This window comes from Vipera ursinii (assembly GCF_947247035.1).
Source record: "Vipera ursinii genome assembly, chromosome: 2".
Lineage (NCBI taxonomy): Eukaryota > Metazoa > Chordata > Lepidosauria > Squamata > Viperidae > Vipera > Vipera ursinii.
Genome location: NC_139513.1, coordinates 291204081 through 291226644, shown reverse-complemented (window position 1 = coordinate 291226644; position 22564 = coordinate 291204081). Strand labels below are relative to the sequence as shown.

Below are 22564 nucleotides of genomic sequence, written 5' to 3'. Positions count from 1 at the left end.
ATCGCTTCTGTTAAGTATTTGCGCTGGTGCGCACGCTCGCTGGACGAGTCTCCGATTCTTACCCACGGGTTCCACGGTTGTTACAAACGGCAGCTGCCCGAGGGGGTTAGGAACTTGGCAGCTAGCTGCGCAGTTGGTGTAAGGTTCTCCCGGCGGGCTAAGAGTCCCCCCCCCTTTCAGGTCCTGCTTCTGCAGTTTCAAAGATCAGAGCGATGAAGAACATTTAAAGAAACGGTCAGTCTGGGGCCGAGGATATGGTGCCCATTTTATCTTCCAACCTGGTGGACCTTGAGCCTCGAATTGTCAGGAGATACGCCATAGATTGTCCGAGTCTTTCCTGCTAGGGGGTTCCTAAGTGGTTAGGGTTAGGTGACAGAAGTAGAACAGGGCTGGTGGTGACGACAAGAAAGCGATTCAGCCAGAGTTGGGAGCCAGTCACAGAGACCACCATCCGGATTGGTTAATAATGTGACTTCAGTTTGCCTAAACATGTAGCCCATCCTGGCTACTATTCCGACAAATTCCAGTATTAGGTGTCATTTGGTCACGGAGATCGCAGACTAATCCCACCACGCAGGCTGTGAAACGCGTCTAGTTCACTTCAAGCCTACACGTATGTTTTAGGGCCCGGAAGGCCAACGGTCACGCATACTCTTCAACAGTCAAGAACCAGGACAATAGAAAGTGGTTGCTAAAAAGAGGAAACGGTGCATTTTTGGCAAGACTGCTAGAAATGCATAAAATAGATATCCGCCCAGCAGATGGATCGAGAAAAGCACACCTAAATTTTAAAGAGGAAAAAAACAACAACTGTAAAGATAGCTTGGTTATATTGCATAAGCACTTTGCCTCACCATACCAAAAAAAAAAAAGTGTCTTTAAGTAACTTTATAATTAAAGTGAAGGTAATTCAAAGAGTCAGTTGTGGCAATGCTGTGTGAATTAAGTTAGAATGAGTTTGAATGTGCATGTCATTTTATACTGAACTTTAGCTTCAAAATTTGCCGTGTTTGTGGAGGATGCCCTTTCAATTAAGTACCCAGATCGAGTGTAGTTCCACGATTTGATTGCAAGAATAATTCACAAGTGAGAAGAAGGGCACGGAGGGGGGGAGGGGAGGGCGGCGTAAGCCATTATGCCAATGTGGGTTGGCGCCAGAAATTTCTTCCAGCTTCTGACTTTCACATCGGGGAACTGAGTGATGTGACGTCTCAGCACAACCGGTCCTTTAAGAGGAATGTTGACATACTGGGGACATATTGGCCAAAATAGGTGGGGCTCTCGACAATTAAACATGACTTACCCATTAAATAAAAATTGTTAATGATTACTTGCCATGGATTTGGTGGTTTTTCTTCTGATGATTTTTTTACACCCAGGTTCTAAGAGGAATCACATTTTTCTCATTTTTATAAGCTGTTTCAAGAATCTACTGGTTTATATACAGTGATAGCAGTATTCCCAACGATAGCAGATTGCAATATCTCAGGGGCTGCCCCAAAGAAGAGGGAGTCAAGCTATTCTGCAAAGCCCCTGAAGGCAGGACAAGAGGCAACGGACAGAAAACTAATCAAGGAGAGAAGCAACCTGGAACTAAGGAGAAACTTCCTGACAGTTAAAACAATTAACCAGTGGAACAACCTGCCTCCAGAAGCGGTGAATGCTCTTACACTGGAAGTCTTTAAGAAGAGACTGGACCGCCATTTGTCTAAAATGGTGTAGGGTTTCCTGCCTGAGCGGGGTTGGACTAGATGACCTCCAAGGTCCCTTCCAACTTCATCATCATCATCATCATCATCATCATTATTATTATTATTATTATTATTATTATTATTTAGCTCTCTGCAGCTTTAGGACAGGTGTGAACGTTCCCTGCTCCAAATTCTGCCATGGTCCCAGGCCAAGTAGACTGGTGTAGATTCTGCATTATCTTTTTTTTTTCCTTTCCCCTCCCCCCCCAAAAGGCACTTTCTACTTGTCTTTGCCACTGTATTTTTATCTTTGTGGAGTTTTTTAATGTTTGTTTTTGGTCAGTACAGGTACTCAACTTACAACCACAGCTGAGCCCCAAATTTATGTTGCTAAGTGAGAAATTTGCTGGCCCTGGAGCTGTGTGTGTAATCGTAAACAATCTAATCGAAAGTCATCTTAACAAAGTGAGTTTTGCCCCGTTTTATTTCACTTGCCCCATTTGTTACGTGATGATAAATTAGGAACACCTTTATTGAGTGAATCTGGTTTCTCCAATTAACTTTGCTCATCAGAAGGTTGCAAAAGGGTATCACGTGACTTTGGGACACTGCAACCGTCATAAACACAAACTAGTTGTCAAGCATCCAAATGTAAATCACGTGATTATGGAGACATTGCAATGTTCGTAAGTGCGAAAAATGGTTACGTCCCTTTTTTTCAATGCCGTTGTAACTTCGAACCTGTACTTTCAAAACAACTTTTTTTTAAAAAAGTCTACTGTGCCCAGGCCATCTAAAATGGATGGTTTTCTATTAGTTGTTTACAATTACAATTTTTTAAAAAAACAAAATAACTGGGCCAGCAAATTCTATAGCAGCTTGCAGATCCCCCCCCCGAAGGGCTAAAAAAAACCCCAAAACCCGGCAAGTAAATCCTAACCAAGTTTCATGGGGCGCTTTATCCCAGAAAACTGATTCATGATTACTCAGTAAGAAAATGCCCTCGTGATGCAGGAAATGATGGGTAGGGAGTACAGGAAATGACTCGGTGAGAGAAATGTTTTTCTTCTTCCCAGGTTCAAGTTCCATTAGGGCTGGGTTAAGGAGCTAAAAACCACGAGCTTGGCAGGTGTAGCTCTATAAAGAAACATCTTGGGATTTACAGAATTTTAGTATCTTATAATTAACTGGCAGTCCTTGACTTACCACCTGGTTTTGAAGTTCTGACACTATGCCCTCCTGGCCACATGATCGCACGTCGGGTGCTTGGCAAGTTGACTCAGCCTTTCATCCTTCCGAGGTCGGTAAAATGACCCAGATTGTTGGGGGCAACAGGCTGACTCTATAGAGGGCTGTAAAAGGCCCTATGAAGCAGTACATAAGTGCTGTTGCAAAGAGAGAGAGAGAGAGAGAGAGAGAGAGGGATGGATGGATGTAGAGCCCTTGGTGGCACAGTGGTTAGAACGCAATATTGCAGTCTATAATTCTGCCAACTGACAGCAGTTCAATCCTGACCGGCTCAAGGTTGACTCAGCCTTCCATTCTTCCCAGGTCAGTAATACGAGGACCCAGATTGTTGGGGACAACAAGCTGACTCTAAACTGCTCAGAGAGGGCTGTAAAGTCTCAGTGCTGATGATTAGATAGATAGATAGATAGATACATAGATAGATGGATAGATGATAGATAGATAGATAGATAGATAGATAGATAGATAGATAGATAGATAAACAGACTGCCCTGGTGGCACAGAGGTCAGAATGCCGTATTGCAGGCTAATTCTGCCGACCGCTAGCAGTTGGATCCTGACCAGCTCAAGGTTGACTCAGCCTTCCATCCTTCCCAGGTCAGTAAAACGAGGACCCGGATTGTTGGGAGGGCCAGATGTTAACTTTGTAATCTGTTCAGAGTGTTGTGAAGCGCTGTGGAGAGGTAAATTAAATCTGAAGTGCTATTGCCATTGGCAACCGCACTGCATTTACAGGCATGGGCAGCCTCCCACCAACCGTGCAACCACAATTTACGAGTTTCTGCTTGAACCCAATGTTTACTTTCAGTATCCAGTAAAAAAAAAATGCCTCCTCTTGTGGAGAGTGGATTTGCTTAACAATGGCAGTGCTTCACTTAAGGACCACTGCAGGAAAGCTTGGAAAAGCAGACCTGTCAAGGGTGACCCTGCTTCACATCCCAACTTTCAGGGCTCCATTACAGTCATTAAGTCGAGTGACACCTGTAGATATGGAAGGTGGCTCTCTTTAAATCTCAAATAACGAAACCCAGAGGGGCAAAGTTTGGCAGTTCTTTGAAAGAGACAGCCAGCCGTCATGAGATTGACTGTTGAACAATATTTGCAATCCCTTATTATTCACACAATGCTAATGGGGAAGTCATAAAACTGGATTTTCATAAAGGAAAAAATGAGTCATCTCCCCTAAAACCTGAGAAGACGACGAGACACATTTTAAGATTTTATTAGTTATCTTTCTGCAGAGCCAAAATATTTAGCAAATTACTTCCGAGGATCGAGACTGCTCATTATATATATATATATATATATTTATGCATTTAAATCTTTAAACATGTACAATGCAATACTTTTTTGCTATCAAAACCCAAAGTCTCATTCCTATAACTAGATTAATAATTATAACTGTGTGAGGGGAAAAAAAAACCCTGAACCAACGCAGTGAATATTCATATAAAGAAAGTGCTTGAGAGAGACCCCCAATTTCACACGGTTATGTTAAAAACTGACAAGTCACTTCATTTCTCCAGGACGTGGCTTAAATAGGATCTCGACCAGCTCAGACGGGAGAGATCCAAAAGCTCCTGGGTCAGATAGAAAAGCCAAGGGGCAAAAGATTTCACAGCTTATTATCTGGTTTTTTGGGGGGTGGGGTGGTGGTGGCAGAAATTCACGAGCAACCAGGGCCGCCGCGCCTGAGAAAGCCGTAATGTTCCTCTGGGGCGTGCAAGCGGCCGTTAGTGAACCACTGTTGCACTAAGTTCCTCCTTTTGACCCTCCCCACCTTGAGTAAAACTGACTCTTCCATTGCACTTCTACCAAGACAGATTAAAGAAGTCAAATGTTGCGGTACGAGCAGGCACACAAATGACGGCGGTTGTAAGGAACTCAAGCGTAGTTCGTTGTCAGAGTCGGGTTGATGCTTCTCTTGAGTCCGGTCCAAAGAGACTGGGAAGGGTGTGTGTGTATGTGTGTCAAATGGGGTGGTGGTGGGGTATCGGGAGGAAAGAAAAAAAAAAACAACTAGCCCGACACCGTCTGTACAACTCAGTCCAGTCTCTGGCCTACCCAAAGAAACAAACGTGGGGAAGGGCACTTAAAACTTTAATCGAAGAAAGCAGTTTGGACTCTTCTTTTGGGAGGGCGGGCACAGCGGACCAGAGTGAGGGCGTGGCAAGGGACCAGCTCTTTGCGACAGTATCTCGAACCCAGGATCCTCATAGCATTCTCCTTCCCGCAGCACGAGAGAGACCCAGCTGGCGAGGGCAGGATCCGGTGGCCAGAAGCAGCGAGCGAGGCTGCCCTGCTCGTGTTTTCAGCTCGCTTCTGCTCGGGTCATTAAATCTTCCAGGGCATTGTCTTGGTCGTTGTTGTGTAATAGCAAAACTTCTTTAATGTCTTTCAGTTTGAATCCCATTTCTTGGAATTTGCTCATGAGCTGGAGAATCTCGGTGGCCTGAGAAAAGAAAAAAAGGGAATAGGATAGTTTACGGGAATCTTGGGTGACTGAGCTTTTGGCTTTGGGAGGCCCAAAGTAGTGAAAAAAGATGGTCTGGAGGGACTTCACATCAGGAGTGTCCAAGCTTGGGGAACCCTAAGACTTATGGACTTCAACTCCCAGAATTCCTCAGCCAGCCATTCTGGGAGTTGAAGTCCACAATAGGACTAGCAATATCAGTTAGACTTAAATACCGCTGCACAGCGCTTTACAGCCCTCTGCAAGCGGTTTACAGAGTCAGCCTCTTGTTCCCCCCAACAATCTGGCTCCTCATTTGACCGACTTCGGAAGGATGGGAGGCTGATGAGTCAACCTTGAGCCGGGTCAGGATCGAACTGCCAAACTGCTGGCAGCCGGGAGTCAGCAGAAGTCGCCTGTAGTACTGCATTCTAACCACTGGGCCACCAAGTCTTACAAGTTCCCAAGTTTGGAGACTTGCTGGCTGGGGAATTCTGGGAGCTGAAGTCCACAAGTCTGAAACGTTAGCCTCTAAATGTAAAAAAGCTGAGGTTCCAATGTTATCGTTTTATTGCGCCAAATAGAGCCAGAAATCAATGTTGTTTTTTCTTTCCCATGTTTTCCCCTTTTTCCCTTCCCTTTTTTCTTTCCCCACTCTTCCACTGTTTTCATTTTGTTCTCCTCCTCCTCCTCCTCCAAAAACGGCTCTCTTTCCCCCGGGGACCCTAGTGCAACTATCCATGGCAGCGGAAAGACTTGCCCCCCACCCCCACCCCGAAAGGCAGAGGGTGCTAAGATTCACCGGATTAAATCAAGCTGACTTTGGGCATAGGACTGGTCCACATTTGAACAATGAAAACGGACGCTTGACTAGAAGAACTGCTGGTTGAACTCAACAATACACACCGGGGGTTATCATTGGATTATATGAAACACAACGAAAAGATGGAAAATTTGTATTTTACATCCTGTTTCAGGTCGACTCAGCTTTCCGCCCTTCTGAGGTCGGTAAAGCAAAGACCCAGATTGGTGTGTTTTTTTTTGGGGGGGGGGGCGGGCAAGAGGCTGACTCTGTAAACCGCTTAGAGAGGGCTGTGAAGCGTTGTGAAACGGTAGGTAAGTCGAAGCGCTATTGCTATGGCTGATACAACTTAATAAAAAAAAAGGAAAACGCACACAAAAGAACAAGCCACAAACCCAGCAGTGGCTACAGTGACAGCTGCACCTTTGTGTCGATGACACAACTTAAAAAAAAAAAAGGAAAACGCATACAAAACAAGAAGCCACAAAACCAGCAGTGGCTACAGTGAAAGCTGCACCTTTGTGTCGATGACACAACTTAATAATAAAAAAAAAGGAAAACGCACACAAAAGAACAAGCCATAAACCCAGCAGTGGCTACAGTGACAGCTGCACCTTTGTGTCGATGATACAACTTAATAAAAAAAGGAAAATGCACACAAAAGAACAAGCCATAAACCCATCAGTGGCTAGAGTGACAGCTGCACCTTTGTGTTGATGATACAACTTAATAAAACACACACACACACACACACACAAAAGAACAAGCCACAAACCCAGCAGTGGCTAGAGTGACAGCTGCACCTTTGTGTTAAGCTGATCCAGAGAGAGAGAGAGAGAGAGAGAGAGAGAGAGAGAGAGAGAGAGAGAGAGAGAGATTTGAGAAGCTGATAAAAAGCGAATTCTCACCTTCTCTTCTGAGCACTGACGCATTTCAAGAGCAGCTTCTACCAGGAGCGGATCAAAACCTTTCTCGCAAAGTTGACCCCGGACAACCAGGTATTCCAGAATCTACACGGAGAAACCAGAGAGAAACAAGCTGGGACATTTTGTTCTGTGAGTCAAATGTCATCTCTCGAGTTGAGTTGCCTGAACTGACCAGGATCCTTCTTGCCTGATTCTACCCCTAACTCTGAACTGTTTTGGAAAAAAAGGCTTACGGGTTTTGCTCGCGCTATTCCCCAAATTTTATTTCCAATGCTTTTCCGGTTCCGATTCCCACTTATCTACAGGTAGCCCTTGACTTACAGCAGTTCGTTTAGCGACTTTTCGAAGTTACGACGGCACTGAAAAATGTTGAGTGATAACTGTTTTTTCAGTTATGGCCTTTGCAGCATAGCATCCCCAGGGTCACGGGGTTAGAATTCAGATGCTTGGCAACCGGTTCAATGTTTTCGATGAGCACGCTTGTACCCCGGGGTCGCGTGATCCCCTTTTGCGACCTTTTCACAAGCAAACTCAAGGGGGAAGCCAGAGTCACTTAACAACCGGGTTACTAACTTGTCAGCTGCGGTGATTTACTTAACAACTTTGGCAAGAAAGTTGTTTGTAAAATGGAGTAAAACTCACTTAAGAAATGACTTGCTTAACAACAGAAATGTTGGGCTCAATTGTCGTAAGTTGAGGACTACCTGTAGAATATGAACACGGGGCAGTATCCACCTTTCGATCTAAGCAATCATCAGGCATGACCAGTTCCAAAAATATTTAGCAGAATAACAAGAGACAGAAGGGACCTTAGAGGTCTTCTAGTCCAACCCCCTGCTCAAGCAGGCAACCCGATACCATTTCAGACAAATGGTTGTCCAATCTCTTCTTGAAAGCCTCCACTGTTGGAGCACCCAACATTTCTGGAGGCTGGTTGTCCCGCTGGTTAATTGTTCTCACTGTCGGGAAGTTTCTCCTTAATTCCAGGTTGCTTCTCTCCTTGATTAGTTTCCATCCTTTGCTTCTTGTCCTGCCTTTCTGTTTTTGTTTTGTGGGCAACAAAATGGGGCCAAGCCAATTTGGTTTAATGGTCAAGATAATGACACAGTGAATTTGTCCTGCCTTAGCCATGAAAGCTGGGTGGAGAATTTCTGGGCAGTCACCAAGGGACAGCATGTTCCTAGTCCTGCCTTAACCATGAAAACTGGTTGTGTGACTTTGGGCCAAATGACGGGAGACGGTGAGTTCTAGCTCCACCTTAGGCATGAAAGCTGGCTGGGTGACTTTGGGCCAGTCACCAGGAGACAGGGAGTTCTAGTCTTGCCGTAGACACGAAAGCCAGCTGGATGACCTTGAGTCAGTCTCTCTGTCTCAGCTCAGATCATCTCACAAGGTGGTTATGGTAGGGAAAATAGGAGACATTAGCTATGTTCGCCGCCTTGAATTACTTATAAAAATAGTAAGGGTGGGATTTAAATTGGACGAATAGGTAGGTAAGTACAATTCTCCCACCATAAGTTCTTGACCCCCTGCCAGCCTTTTCTATGCTGTAACACGAGACACAATCCTGCAAATACCGGGGTAGGGGGGTGTGACGCCAAAATGACCAGGAACAAACTGGGGTGTCACCTTTGAGCACTCAAAACCACAGCCAATGTTGACTCGGGTGTGGCTTGCTCCCTTTCCCAGATGTATGGATGAGATCTTCCTCTTACCTGGTCTACGCTCTGCCCCTTCCTCTTCATCGCTTTTAAGACATCTTCGTAAGAATAGCCCATGCCCACGATGAATTCGAGACACTCTCGTTCGCTGGACGACAGGGCCTGCAGCACCTCCCCACAGACAAAGTTGCCAGGCCCTTTTGCACAGCTGCTGGTGGTCTTGGGCACTTGGGAGGTCGGGAAACTTTGGTGAGTTACCTAACAAAAGGTAAAGAGTGGGAATTTCTTGAGGGGAAGGCAGAACACTGGCACTGCTCCTAAGTCAAAGTGGAAGCCTTCATCCAGGCATTTTGTCTATCTTATCCTCTTATCTGCATACCTATTTATCTCATCTACGTGTCTACTATCTACCTATTTATTTCTTCTATTTATCTCTTCTGCCTCTATCTATCTATCCAAACTATATCTCTGTCAGGACCCACCCCAAACCACGTCTTAGGAAGACAAAATTCTTGGAGTAAAATCTATTCCAAAAAGAATCTTTACTATGACATGCTTGGTTGTAGGAATACGAGACAGGACTTAATATTATTCCACGAACTAAACCCTTATAAAGAGTTCCCGGTTTAACCCCCCTTAGCCCCATTTGGTCAGTCCCCCATCCTTTATCTCGTATCATCCCTCTCGTGGGAAAAAGGAACTTAGGACCTTTCATGTTTATTGCTCTCTTCCGTGACACAAGCCAGATGCTAGCCCCCCCCCTTTTGTTTCCCCAGTTCAAACGGCTTCTCCTTTCCTTTGAAATGCCTAATACCGGTTCAATACAAATCCATTCCCTTCTCTTCGGGAGATGGCAGAATCCATGGAATAATGTTTGAAACATTCCATTTATGAATATGATATAAATGGATTCTGACAATCTCCATCTATCGTCTGCCTATCTCTACCTACCTACCTCTCAATTTATCTCATTTACCTGTCTACTGTCTACCTATCTACCAACCTCTCTCTTCTATTTTTATCTGTTCTATCTCCATCTGTCTATCCAAACCATCTCTTCTATATCCATCCGTCCATTGTCTATCTATCATCTATCTACTTATATTTTATCTTTTTGGTCACCTATTATCTACCTCTCTCTTCTAACTATAGCTATCTCTTCAGCTCTTCTAGTTGCACCTACCTATTCATCCACCCATCCGTGTAGGAGAAGATCAGGCCAAGCCCAAGGAAGAGGTCAAACGCGTCATCAACCTCGCGTCCCTTCGCGCTCACAAGAGATCTAAGTCCAGCCCACCTTGAATTCTACTGACTCTTATCCCGACGCCAATTCGCACTGACCGTTACTAAATCAGATTCTTGCAGAGGGAGTATGAAATAAACCTGCGGTGCTTTTGAACCAGACACTGCCCCCAGGTCTCTTGCGCCCGGTCATCCATCTACTTATCTCTTTATTGATCTATTACATTTTGGAACTGCTCATTTCTCTCACAGGGAATGTAGTCCAAAAGATAGAAGAACTTGGCTTGAGGTTCAGCCACCTTGCCCATTTGAAGGGGAGGGGGGGGGAGAAATGGCCATGAGCTCAAACTTTAAAGGGAAAACAGTTTGCAGGTCTGAGCTTCGCAGAAAGCCATTTGCAAGCACTTGGGAGTTGGGCTTTGAAAAAAAAATAAAACTTCTACAAAGGTAGAAATAAAAAACAGACATTAGCTTTCAGCTGCTGGCTTGCTTCCTGAAAGTATGTGTTTGAGATGTAGTTGCCGCGCAACTCCAGAACTGTTTGAGAGAAGAATACAAAGAAATGATATACTGACAATGTCACCTAGTGGGGCTCATGAAAGAAAAGCATCAAGCTGAGAGAGAGAGAGAGAGAGAGAGAGCACCAAGGACCCCACAACAAAAAGAAAGCAAACCGAATGTGAGAAAAGAACAACAATCCCGTGCCTGGATGAACCACACTCCCTGCTGCACAAAACACAACTAAGGCCTGGGAGCGCGACAAAATTTTAAAGCCTTCCAGAGCATCACCAGGATGGGAGCTACCTCGATCATACTGGAGAACAGCTGCCAGATAGAGAACATGCACTTCCTGATTCAGGGATGTTCCGTTTTATTGTCCTGAGAGGCCAACAAAACACCTCAAATAGCAACAACCCTCCTTTAAGTGCCCCAAAATCGCTCACTGTCCATACAGAGCCAGGATTTTATAGACAGCACAACCCTCGCCCACCCCTCTTTGTGTAGGAGGCAGCTGGGCAGTGCAGCCTCAATTTCTCCCCTAGAGCTCCCTTTGTATTCCAGTCTTATATTGGGTAGATCCCAAAGAACATGACTAAACCACTTGCCAGCAAGGCAAGCCGGAGTTATAGCAATACCACTTAGACTTATATTCCACTTCAGTGCTTTACAGCCCTTCTCTAAGCGGTTTAGAGAGTCGTGGACGAGGGGATAAGATTGGGAACTCATCAAATTTGCAGACGACACCAAGCAGGCAGGAACAGCCAACACTCCAGATGATGGACTTAAGATCCAGGAGGATCTGGACAGACTTGAACATTGGGTGCTATCTAACAAAATGAAATTCAATGGTGAAAAAAGTACGGTTCTACATTTAGGCAAGAAAAACCAAATGTACTGGTATAGTATAGGGGGTACCTTGCTCAATAGTAGTGACTGTGAGAGGGATCTCGGAGTCCTAGCGGACAATCACTGAAATATGAGCCAGCCGTGTTCTGCAACGGCCAAAAAAGCCAACACAGTGCTAGGCTGCATTAACAGAGGGATAGAATCAAGATCACATGAAGTATTAATACCACTTTACAAGGCCTTGGTAAGGCCACACTTGGAATACTGCATCCAGTTTTTGTCACCACGATGTAAAAAAGATGTTGAGACTCGTACAGAGAAGAGCAACAAACATGATCAGGGACTGGTAGCTAAAACATACAAGGAACGGTTGCAGGAATTGGTTATGTCTAGTTTAATGAAGAGAAGGACGAGGGGTGACATGATAGCAACTCTTTCAGTATCTCAGGGGTTGCCACAAAGGAGTCAAGCTATTCTCCAAAGCACCTGAAGGCAGGACAAGAAGCAACAGATGGAAACTAATGAAGCAGAGAAGCAACCTGGAATTAAGGAGAAACTTCCTAACAGTTAGAACAACTAACCAGTGGAACAACCTGCCTCCAGAAGCCATGAATGCTCCAACACTGGAAGTTTTTAAGAAGAGACTGGGAAGCCATTTGTCAGAAATGGTGTAGGGTTTCCTGCCTGAGCAGGGGGTTGGACTAGAAGAGGGGTCTCCAACCTATAGGCTCTTGGCCACTGAGCCACAAAAATTGCTGGCCAGGACCCGTACACATGGGGGCGCATTCCTCCCCCACTCACGCTAGTGCCCATGGCCCTGTTTCGCATGCTTGCAGGTGCGAACGGGAATGCTAGCGTGTGTGTGCTTGCGTGGCCCATTTGTGCATGCACGAATGGCTGCTAGCTGCTGTAAGGATGCGCAGCCGTTCATGCATGCGTGAACATGGCCGCTAGTAATGCACCAGTGGGTGTGGCCCTGATTGCGTGCATGCACGCACGCACGCACGCACACAGTAATTTGGAAGCTGCTCTCCCCTCCGGGCCGTAAACCCAGAAAAGTTGGAGAAACCTGGACTGGAAGAGCTCCAAGGCCCATTCCAATTCTATTATTATTATTATTATCATCATCATCCTCTTGCCCCCAACAATCTGGGTCATTTTACCGACCTCGGAGGGATGGAAGGCTGAGTCAACCTTGAGCCGGTCAGGATCGAACTGCTAGCATTCGGCAGAATTAGCCTGCAGTACCGCATTCTAACCCCTACACCACCATGGTTCCTCACAGTCCCAGGTTTGCCCAAGTCTTCATATCAAAGCACGCTAGGCTAATAATAAGGCCAGAGGCCTACGATACCAGAGAGCCAGTTTGGTGTCGTGGTTAACGTTTGGCCTACAAACAAGGAGGCTGTGGGTTCTAGTTCCACCTTAGGCATGAAAACCAGCAGGGTCGTTCACCTGGAGATGGTGAGTTCTAGTCCCGCCTTAGGCATGAAAGCTGTCTGGGCAGCTTTGGGCCAACCCTCTCTTGGCCCAATCCACCTCACAGTGATATTGTTGGGGGGGGGGGAAATAGGAGGAGGGAGCCGTGTTGGATGTGTTCACTGCCTTGAGGTACCTATGAAGTAATCCAAGCGGGATAAAAATCTAACAAACACATGAAGTAAACACCAAGTGCCTTGTGTCTTGAATACAAGGCTTCCCTGAAGCCAGGACTGCTGGCAGGAAGGTTCCCAGGGCAGGCTGGGTTGACTTCATGCTATAAATCCCTTTCATGAACAAGGAAGAGGAAAGCAGGAAGCTGATCCAAGATTTTTCCAAAAAGCTTGGAGAACCGCCAGTGAAAAAGCCAACCCCCCCCCCCCCAAAAAAACCTCCACAAGGTAAAAATGCTAGACCAAATCCGGGGAACAAAATCTGACTTTTAGAGAAGAAGCAGCGTTAATAACACCCACAAGATCCGTAGGATTAGGGCTTAATCCACGTAGGCATAGCAAAGAGGATCTCTATAGGAAAATCCACTCTCGCTTCACTGCAGGGGTTGGGACAACTCAACAATTACTACTTCCCCTAGCCATATCTGGGCATAGGTTACACCAGTGTTTCTTAATCTCGGCAACTTGAAACTCTGGACTTCAATTCCCAGAATTCCCCCGCCAGCTCTGCTGGCGGGGGAATTCTGGGAGTTGAAGTCCACACAACTTCAGGTTGCCAGGATTGAAAAAAAATACTAATCTACACTGGATAATTTACCTAAAATTGAAGCACACTTGACATCTTTTTCTCTTCAATCTGTCCGAAACCCCAATGGCTCATGTGGTAAAACGGGAGAAATGGGTCTTGCTCAGGGAAGGAAAAGATAAGTCATTACAAGGAGTCCTCAACTTACAGCCATGATTGAGCCCAAAACGTCTGTCACTAAGCGAGACAGTTATCAAATGAGTTCTGCCCTGTTTGATGACCTTCATACCACAGTCATTAAGTGAATCGCTGCAGTTGTTAAAATTAGTTACACCGTTGTTAAGTGAATCTCGTTTCCCTGTTGACTTCGCTTGTCAGAGGTAGCAAAAGGGGACCCTTTGACCCGGGGACTGGGACCGGCGTTAATTCTGAGTCAGTTGCCGAGCGTCTGAATTTTGATCACGAGACCGCGGGGATGCAGCAAGGGTTGTATGAAAAACAGTCACAAGTCGCTTTTTTTCAGTGCCGTTGTAACTCCGAATGGTCACTAAATGAACTGTTGTAAGTTGAGGACTGACTTTATTTATGAAACACCTGGCTTCGGAGGTGACTAGTGGTATAATCAAGTTTGCTGATGATAACAAATTGTTCAGAGTGATGAAAAACAATACAAGTTAGTCTTCAACTTAACAACTATTCCTCCAACGCTGGAAGTTTTTAAGAAGCGTCTGGACAACCAATTGTCTGAAATGTATAGGGTTTCCTGCCTGAGCAAGGGGTTGGACTAGATGACCTCCAAGGTCCCTCCCAACTCTGTTTATTCTATTCTATTCTATTCTATTCTATTCTATTCTATCCTATCCTATCCTATTATTCTATTCTATTCTATTTTCATATTATTTTCTATTTTCATATTTTCTTTTCTATTCTATTCTTTCATATTTTCTATTCTTTCATATTTTATTTTATTTTCTATTCTTTCAGATTTTATATTCTATACTATTCTTTCATATTTTCTATTCTTTCAGATTTTCTTTTCTATTCTTTCAGATTTTATATTCTATTCTATTCTATTGCATTCCATCCCACATTTTCTTTTCTATTCTATTCTCATATTTTCTATTCTATTCTATTCTATTCTATTCTTATTTTCTTTTTTTTTTTTTTATTGAAAAGTTTTAAAAATACAGTTTTCCTTTAAGAAACCCCCTTCCCCCTCCCTCCTCCCCTCCCTACCTCCCCCCTTCCCCCCCCTCCCCCCCTCCCACCTCCCTCCAACCCCCCTCCCCCCCCCGGACTTCCCAGAGCTAAATACAAGGTATATATATATAAAAAAGCAATCATAAACAACCATATACTAACAACTATAAATTCTAAAATCCATCACTCTCTAACTTATATAGGATCAAACAAAACTTAGCATTATTAAATATATATAGAAGACAAAAGAAAAAAAGAAAAAAGAAAACGAAAGAAGACTTATTCAAATGCTAGATAAAACTTCTTGACCCTATACTTATTCTGGATAAACTCAATCCATTTTCTCCATTCCATAATATAATGTTCTTGCGAGTAATCTTTCAAATAGGCCGAAATCTTCGCCATCTCTGCCAAGTCGGAAACCTTTAAAATCCACTCTTGTATAGTCGGCAGTTCCTCTTTCTTCCAATATTGACCTATCAAAAGTCTTGCTGCCGTAACTAAATTCAACATCAACTTAGAGTCCACAACTGTAGCGTCAGCAATTATTCCCAACAAAAAAAATTGCGGACAAAACTTTATCCTCCGTTTAAAAATCTTCTGCATATTCCACCAGACTTTTATCCAAAAAGCCTTGACCTTTTTACATGTCCACCATATGTGAAAATATGTTGCCTCTTCATCACCACACCTCCAACATTTAGGCTGATAATTCGGATACATACTTGCAAGCTTTTTAGGATCTAGATGCCATCTATAAAACATTTTGTAAAAGTTCTCTCTTAAACTTTGAGCTTGAGTGAATTTTACATTCCTCACCCAGATCTTTTCCCACGTGTCCATTGTAATAACTTCCTGAATGTTTTGGGCCCATTTTATCATACAATCCTTAACAAGCTCTGTTTCTGAATCGATCTCTATCAATGCAAGATATATCCGTTTAATATGTGCTGGTCCTTGATTTCTAATTTGCTTTATCAAATTTTCATCAGTCGTTGCAAATCCATTTTTTTGGTCTTCTTTCCACCTGGCCTGTAACTGAATATATTGAAACCAAGTCTGAACAACCTTCTCTTCTTGCAAGAAACTATATGATTTCAAGCACCAAATATTCCTTTCCAAACTTAAAATTTCCTTGTAAGTAGTCTCATCATGTTTGAAACCAGCATGTATATTTTCTATTGCGTGTTTTGGGATTGCCCACAATGGTATCTTGCTGCTTAACTTATGTCTATACTTCTTCCAAACTCTCAGCAATGCCTGTCTTAGAATATGCATCCTAAACACAGTATCTACCTTCTTATCATACAACAAATATGCATGCCAGCCAAACAACAGATCATGGCCCTCAAGATTTAATAACCTCGATTGTGTCAAATTAATCCAATCACTTATTCCTACTAGTGCAGCAGCTTCATAATATAATTTAAAATTAGGCATTTTAAGGCCACCTCTCTCACGAGTATCCTGCATAATCTTAAGTTTAACTCGTGGCTTTTTCCCTGCCCACACAAATTTATTGATACCACGCTGCCATTCCTCCAAGTTAGAGTCTTTCTTAAGAATCGGTATCATTTGAAATAAGAATAAAAATTTGGGCAGGACATTCATTTTCACTGCTGCAATCCGTCCCAACAAAGACAATTGCAATTTTTCCCAACTCTCCAGTTCTTTTTGAATTTTCCCCCATAACTTTTCATAATTATTTTTATATAGCTTTGTATTAGAGGGCGACAAAATCACCCCCAAATATTTAACCCTTTTAACAATCTCAAATCCAGTTAATCCTTCTAGGAGAGCCTTCTGCGAAACTGTCATATTTCTAGCCAAAATTTTAGTTTTCTGTATATTTACTTTAAATCCAGAAACCTTCCCATATTGTGTTATTATCTCCATCAGGTCCACAACAGAGTTCTCTGGCTGGGTCACTGTAACAACCAGATCATCTGCAAATGCTCTCAATCTGTAATCCTGATCTCCAACTTGTATCCCCTTAATTTTTTCCGAATTCCGAATCTTAACCAATAATATCTCTAATGTTAATATAAATAACAAGGGCGATAGCGGACACCCTTGCCTTGTGCCCTTCTCAATATTACATACTGTTGTCAAACTATTGTTAACTATAATTCGGGCAGTTTGTTTTTGGTATAATGCCCTAATCGGTTGTAAAAATTTTTCCCCAAAATCCATTTTGTCTAAAACTTTCAACAAAAATTGCCAGTTCAATTGATCAAAAGCCTTTTCAGCATCTAAAAAGATTAGCGCAGCAGAGATCTGGTTGTGCCTTTCCAAAAACTCTAACACATCAACTATATGTCTCACATTAGTTTTCATTTGTCTTCCACTAATAAACCCCGTTTGGTCCCCATGAATCACCTGTTGCAGAACCCTCATCAGTCTATTAGCCAAAACCTTAGCAAATATCTTATAATCAGTATTTAAAAGCGATATCGGTCTGTAATTTTTAACTAAAGTAGCATCCTGGTCTTCCTTCGGAATCAAAGAGATAAAAGCTGTTCTCCAAGACGGGGGCACCTTTCCCCCCCTCTGTATTGTCTGGAACAGTTCCTTTAACGGTTTTATCATCTCTAATTGTAAGTTTTTATAATAGGCTGCAGTCAAGCCATCAGTGCCTGGTGCTTTATCCACCTTCAGTTCCTTAATAGCTGTAAAAATTTCTTCTTCTGTAATCAGTTGGTTAATCCCCTCTTTTTGTACTTGCGTAAGAACCGGGATGCTAGCCTTCTCCAAATACGTATCAATATCTTTTGCCTTAATGTCCTCTTTAGTATATAATTTCGAATAAAAATCCACAAAGGCATCCTTAATAAGATTCTGTTGATACACAACCCTTCCTTTATGCTCAATCTTATCTATATTAGATGCCCTTTGTTTTTTCCTCAGTCTATAAGCCAACCATCTGCCTGGCTTATTAGCATTGCAAAAAGTATTATGCCTAGCAAACCGCAGATTGGTCGCCACTTGATCAGCCATTAATTTATCAAATTGTCCCCGTAACAGTCTAATAGCCTCCTTGATCTTCAGCTCCTCTGGGTTTAAAATCAAAGCCTTTTCTTTTTCCTTTATTTCATTCTCCAGTTCTTTCCTTCTAGTTTCCACTGCACGTCTATGTCTATTATTCATATATATCAACACCCCTCTCATATAGGCCTTGCTAGCATCCCAAACCATATCCATAGAGGTGCCCTTATTCATATTCATCTCAAAAAAATCCTTCATCCGCTGTTTGCATTCTTCCACATTTCTCTGATTTCTAAACAAATTCTCATTTACGCGCCATGAGCGTCTATCTCCTCTTTCCTTATCAATCTCCAACCACACTGGGCTGTGATCAGAGATAATTCTTGCGCAGATTTTCACCTTTTTAGTTCTCAAAAGAAGATCATTAGTCAACAAAATAAAATCAATCCTCGAAAAAGATTGGTGTCTATCAGAATAAAATGTATAATCCTTCTCCTGCAAATGTCTCTCACGCCAAATATCTCGCAATTCCAGGTCATCCTTCATTTCAAAAAAAGATTTAGGCAGTCTAGCGTGACTTGGAATGCGTTTAAAGGCTCCAGCCTTATCCAACTGTACATCCATAACTCCATTCCAGTCCCCCATAAAAATAAAGGATTTATAATCCAACTGGGTAAGCTTTGTATGAAGTAAACTAAAAAAGTCAGCTTGTTGTTGATTTGGAGCATATAATCCAACTAAAAGCATCTTTTTACCTTCAAGCAACAGCTCGATCATAACATATCTTCCATGCTTATCTGCTTCAATTAAGTCCGCTGTTAAGGCACTTTTAACATAAACAACCACTCCATTTTTCTTATTCTCTGCAGAAGCAACAAATTGCGTACCCAGCCTCGAGTTCAATAAGTACTTTTGATCCAAAACTCTAATATGCGTTTCTTGCAGGCATATAACATCTATCTTAAATTGTTTTAAATATTGAAAAACTTTCTTCCTCTTCTGCGGTGAGTTTAGTCCATTAACATTCCAGGTTAAAAATTTAGTTGCCATGTATATCCTCGAGAAGCTCTTGGACCACAGCTTTGATAGGACTGGTTACTTTAGGCCGTGCTCCTCCCACAGCTTGGCTATGAATACGATATGAAGAATCTGAAGACTTTTGCTGATCTTGTTCTTTTATTTTCTTTGCTCGTTTTAAAGCAGCACGCGTCACTCTTTGCTCTCTAGGATCATCCAAAGAGATTGTAGCTTGATCTCCTCCAGCACCATTTTCCTCTGTTTCCTCCTCTTGTTGTTCTTCTTCTCCAGATCCCTTTCCAGCTTCCAGAAGCGTTAATGGGGTTGCTTTTAAGACATTATTGTAGAAATCACGTGCTTGTTTCACAGTAATCAGCCTGTACCTTTTATCTTCATAAATCACCATCAGCCCCTCTGGAATCTCCCATCTGAACCTTATATCTCTTTGCTTGAGCTCTTGCACAAGAAATGTATAATCCTTTCTTCCCCTTAAAATCCTTGGAGGAATTTCTTTTAAAACCAAGACTTCTTGTTCAGCAATCACAACCTTAGCATCATAGGCAGCTTGTATAACTTGATCTCTAGTTTCTCTTTTTGCAAAATAAACCACCACATCTCTAGGCAACTTTCTCTGTCTGGCAATCCATGAATTCACCCGAAACACTTTATCCATAGCTGCTCTTATTTCAGATGCTGGCTGGTTCAATACCCCTTCGAGAGCCTCAGAGATCAGCTGCTTTAAATCTTCTTTAACATTCTCTTTTAAGCCTCTAATTCTGACAGCAAACTGCATCTGGTAATATTGGGCATGGCTTAACTCCCTTTCCAACTTGCCTCTTTCAATTTCATTCTCCCGTGCTTTTACTTCTAGTATAGCATTCCTTTGAGCCAAATCATCCACTTTTTCAACTAAATCTTCCACACATTCCGCCACTTTATGCACTGAAGTCAAAATGTCTACCTTCATCACGCTGTACTTCTGTTCCATCCTCTCTTCCATTCTTTCCTCAAATTTCTCCAATTTCTCCTCCATCTGTGCAAATTTATCAGCAATTGATTGATTAATTGATTCCAAAAGTACCTGGGCATGTTTATCCAAGGCATCTCGCAAATCCTTCGATGTCAGCACTTCAGGAGGGTGCAATGCCTGTAGTGATGATTGTTGCACCGGCGAGGATCCTCCACTCCGAAGAGTTTTAGAGGGAGGTTTAGCCGCCATCTTTTAATCCTCAATTATGACGCACTTTCAATTAAAGTTTAAAAAGTCCAACAAGTTAGAGAGTACAGTAAAATAGTCCTCTTCACCTTTTCCTCTTGTACCGCTCTGCCTGCTCCTTTAAATCATAGTCCTTTCTTCAGGCAGGGATGGTTCGCAGACACCTGGCTCTGCTCCAGGAAGTTCGGAGCAGAGACGACGGCCAGCTGGGAGCAACCCAGGCTTCGGGGGAGTTCTTATTTTCATATTATTTTCTATTTTCATATTTTCTTTTCTATTCTATTCTTTCATATTTTCTATTCTTTCAGATTTTTTATTCTATACTATTCTTTCATATTTTCTTAACTATTCTTTCAGATTTTATATTCTATTCTATTCCATTCCATCCCACATTTTCTTTTCTATTCTATTCTCATATTTTCTATTCTATTCTATTCTATTCTATTCTATTCTATTCTATTCTATTCTATTCTATTCTATTCTATTCTATTCTATTCTATTCCTAGTGCTGTTGTAACCATTAGCTCTGATCCTGTAAAAACTCAAGATCAGAGCTAACAGCTGACTGATGAAGGAAATTTGGAACCAATGGTAAACAGTTCAATGAGTCGATACCATGTGCATCCACTGCAAAAAAAAAAAAAAAACTGACAGCATGTTAGGGATAATTAAAAATGATCCTTTTTTTAATATGGAAAATGTTGAGTCCCCTATTTTAGCTGCCTTTCTCTGCACTTCTCTCCGCTGCAGGTGTGAAACTAGGGTTTGGGTGGGTACCTGAAAAAAACGGGCATCAAGGATGACCCCACCCTATTACCCTTGAGCTGTGTGAACACACCATTCAGGCCCGCCCACGCCAGTCTTCTGCAATCCTGCCACCACATCTCAGCCGCCCAGGTTTGATGTGGGTTTTTCCCCCCTCTCCAATGAAGTCCTAGTCTTCCATCCCCAGATTTAAAAGACACCCCAAACGGTTATGGGTAGTCCTCGACGTACAACAGTTCGTTTATTTACCGTTTGAAGTTACAACGGCCACTGGAAAAAGTGACTTACGACCGTTTCTCATACTTATGACCGTTTGCAACATCCTAGTAGGTCACGTGACCAAAATTCAAGTGCTTGTCAACTGGTTCACGCTTATGACCGTTGCAGCGTTCCCCAGGGTCACGTGATCCCCCTTTTGCGACCTTCTGACCAGCAAAGTCAATGGGGGAGCCCGATTCGCTTAACGACAGGGTTACTTGAAAACTGCAATGATTCGCTTAACAACTGTGGCAAGAAAAGTCGTAAAATGAGGCAAAACTTGCTTGACAAATGCCTCGCTTAACAACAGAAATCTGGGGTTCAATTGTGGTCGTACGTCGAGGACTGCCTGTATTTTAAAATCTGGAAATCCTCAACGCCCTCTATACTCCAATCACATCAGTCCATGAAGCCAGAAATATAATTTCCCCCAAAGTAACAGAAGTACAGGTAGTCCTCAACTTACAACAATTGAGCCCTAAATTTCTGGTGCTAAACGGGACAAGTGTTAAATGAGCTTTGCCCCACTTGATGACTTTTCGTGCCACAGCTGTTAAGTGATTCATTGCAGTTGTTACTAACACAGTTGTAAAGGAATATGACTCCCCCCCATCATTGATTTTTGGTTGCAAAAAGGGATCACGTGACCCCAGGGCACTGCAACCGTCATAAATACGAGCCAGTTGATCACGTGACCAGAGGGAGGCTCCAACAGCCATAAATATGAGAAATGGTGATGAGTCCTTTTTTTCCAGTGCCACTGTAACTTCGGTCACTAAACGAATGGTCATAAGTCGAGCATTTATCTGGATTCCATCAGCCACTTAGTTTCAGCCTTCCAAAATTCAGTCCCAATTAGGGAACACGGCTTTATTTTGCACAAAACAGCCACAAAATATATGGCTTTTGTCCAGTTTTTTTTTTGTGTGTGTGTGTCTGATTTCCCCCCCCCTTTGGATTTTGCATTTTAATCTTTTGAACACAATAAAAATTGTGAAAGGGGGGGGGAAATACAGCCCCCCTCCCCCTCTTCTCTGCCCGCAGAGCGCAGTGCTCACCGCTGTGCTTGTAGCGAGGTCCGGAATGTCTTCTGTGCATGCTACGGAGGCGGGCTGGGAAGGACCTCTGGAACCGGAGGATAACGTTCGAGGGTCCAGGCCAGGGTCCGCACTGAAGGTGGAAGCCCCGGTCGCGTGATGTCCATTCAGTTCGTTGGCTTTGTCCGGTAAAGAGCCGAGGAGAGTGCCGTTGGGCATACGGTAGGCGTTTGCCAGTCTTGCCGTCTGCAGCTCGCTCTCGTCCAGATCCAGCTTTGGAAAGCAGAGGGATTTGATGTTGCTCACCGACGTGACGGGCGAGAGGGGACCCTTTGGACGGCAGGGACATCTTCTCGCGCCCGCCCAGCTGAGGCAAGGCCACCAGACCGTTGGGCTTGTGCAAGGGGCTTGAGGTCCAAAGTCGCCCTTTCCAGAGAGGCCAAGATCTCCTGGTCTTGCAAAACCGACTGAGATGCCCCTCTGGGCAAGCCGTGGTCGAGCAGGTTGGGCGACGATGGGCCCCCTGGTGTCGACGTGGA

At 43.4% G+C, this 22564-nt stretch overlaps 1 protein-coding gene across 1 annotated transcript; it reads right to left on the bottom strand.

Annotated features, from left to right (window-relative positions):
• Positions 1 to 5023: 5023 nt before the first annotated feature.
• Positions 5024 to 22564, bottom strand: UBAP1 (ubiquitin associated protein 1; the record flags this gene model as incomplete). The annotated part of the gene is given in 6 exon segments (XM_083353540.1): positions 5024 to 5391; positions 7102 to 7203; positions 8835 to 9038; positions 22047 to 22349; positions 22351 to 22431; positions 22433 to 22564. Coding segments are annotated over 6 exon segments (963 nt in total), but the record flags the coding sequence as incomplete, so codon positions are not given.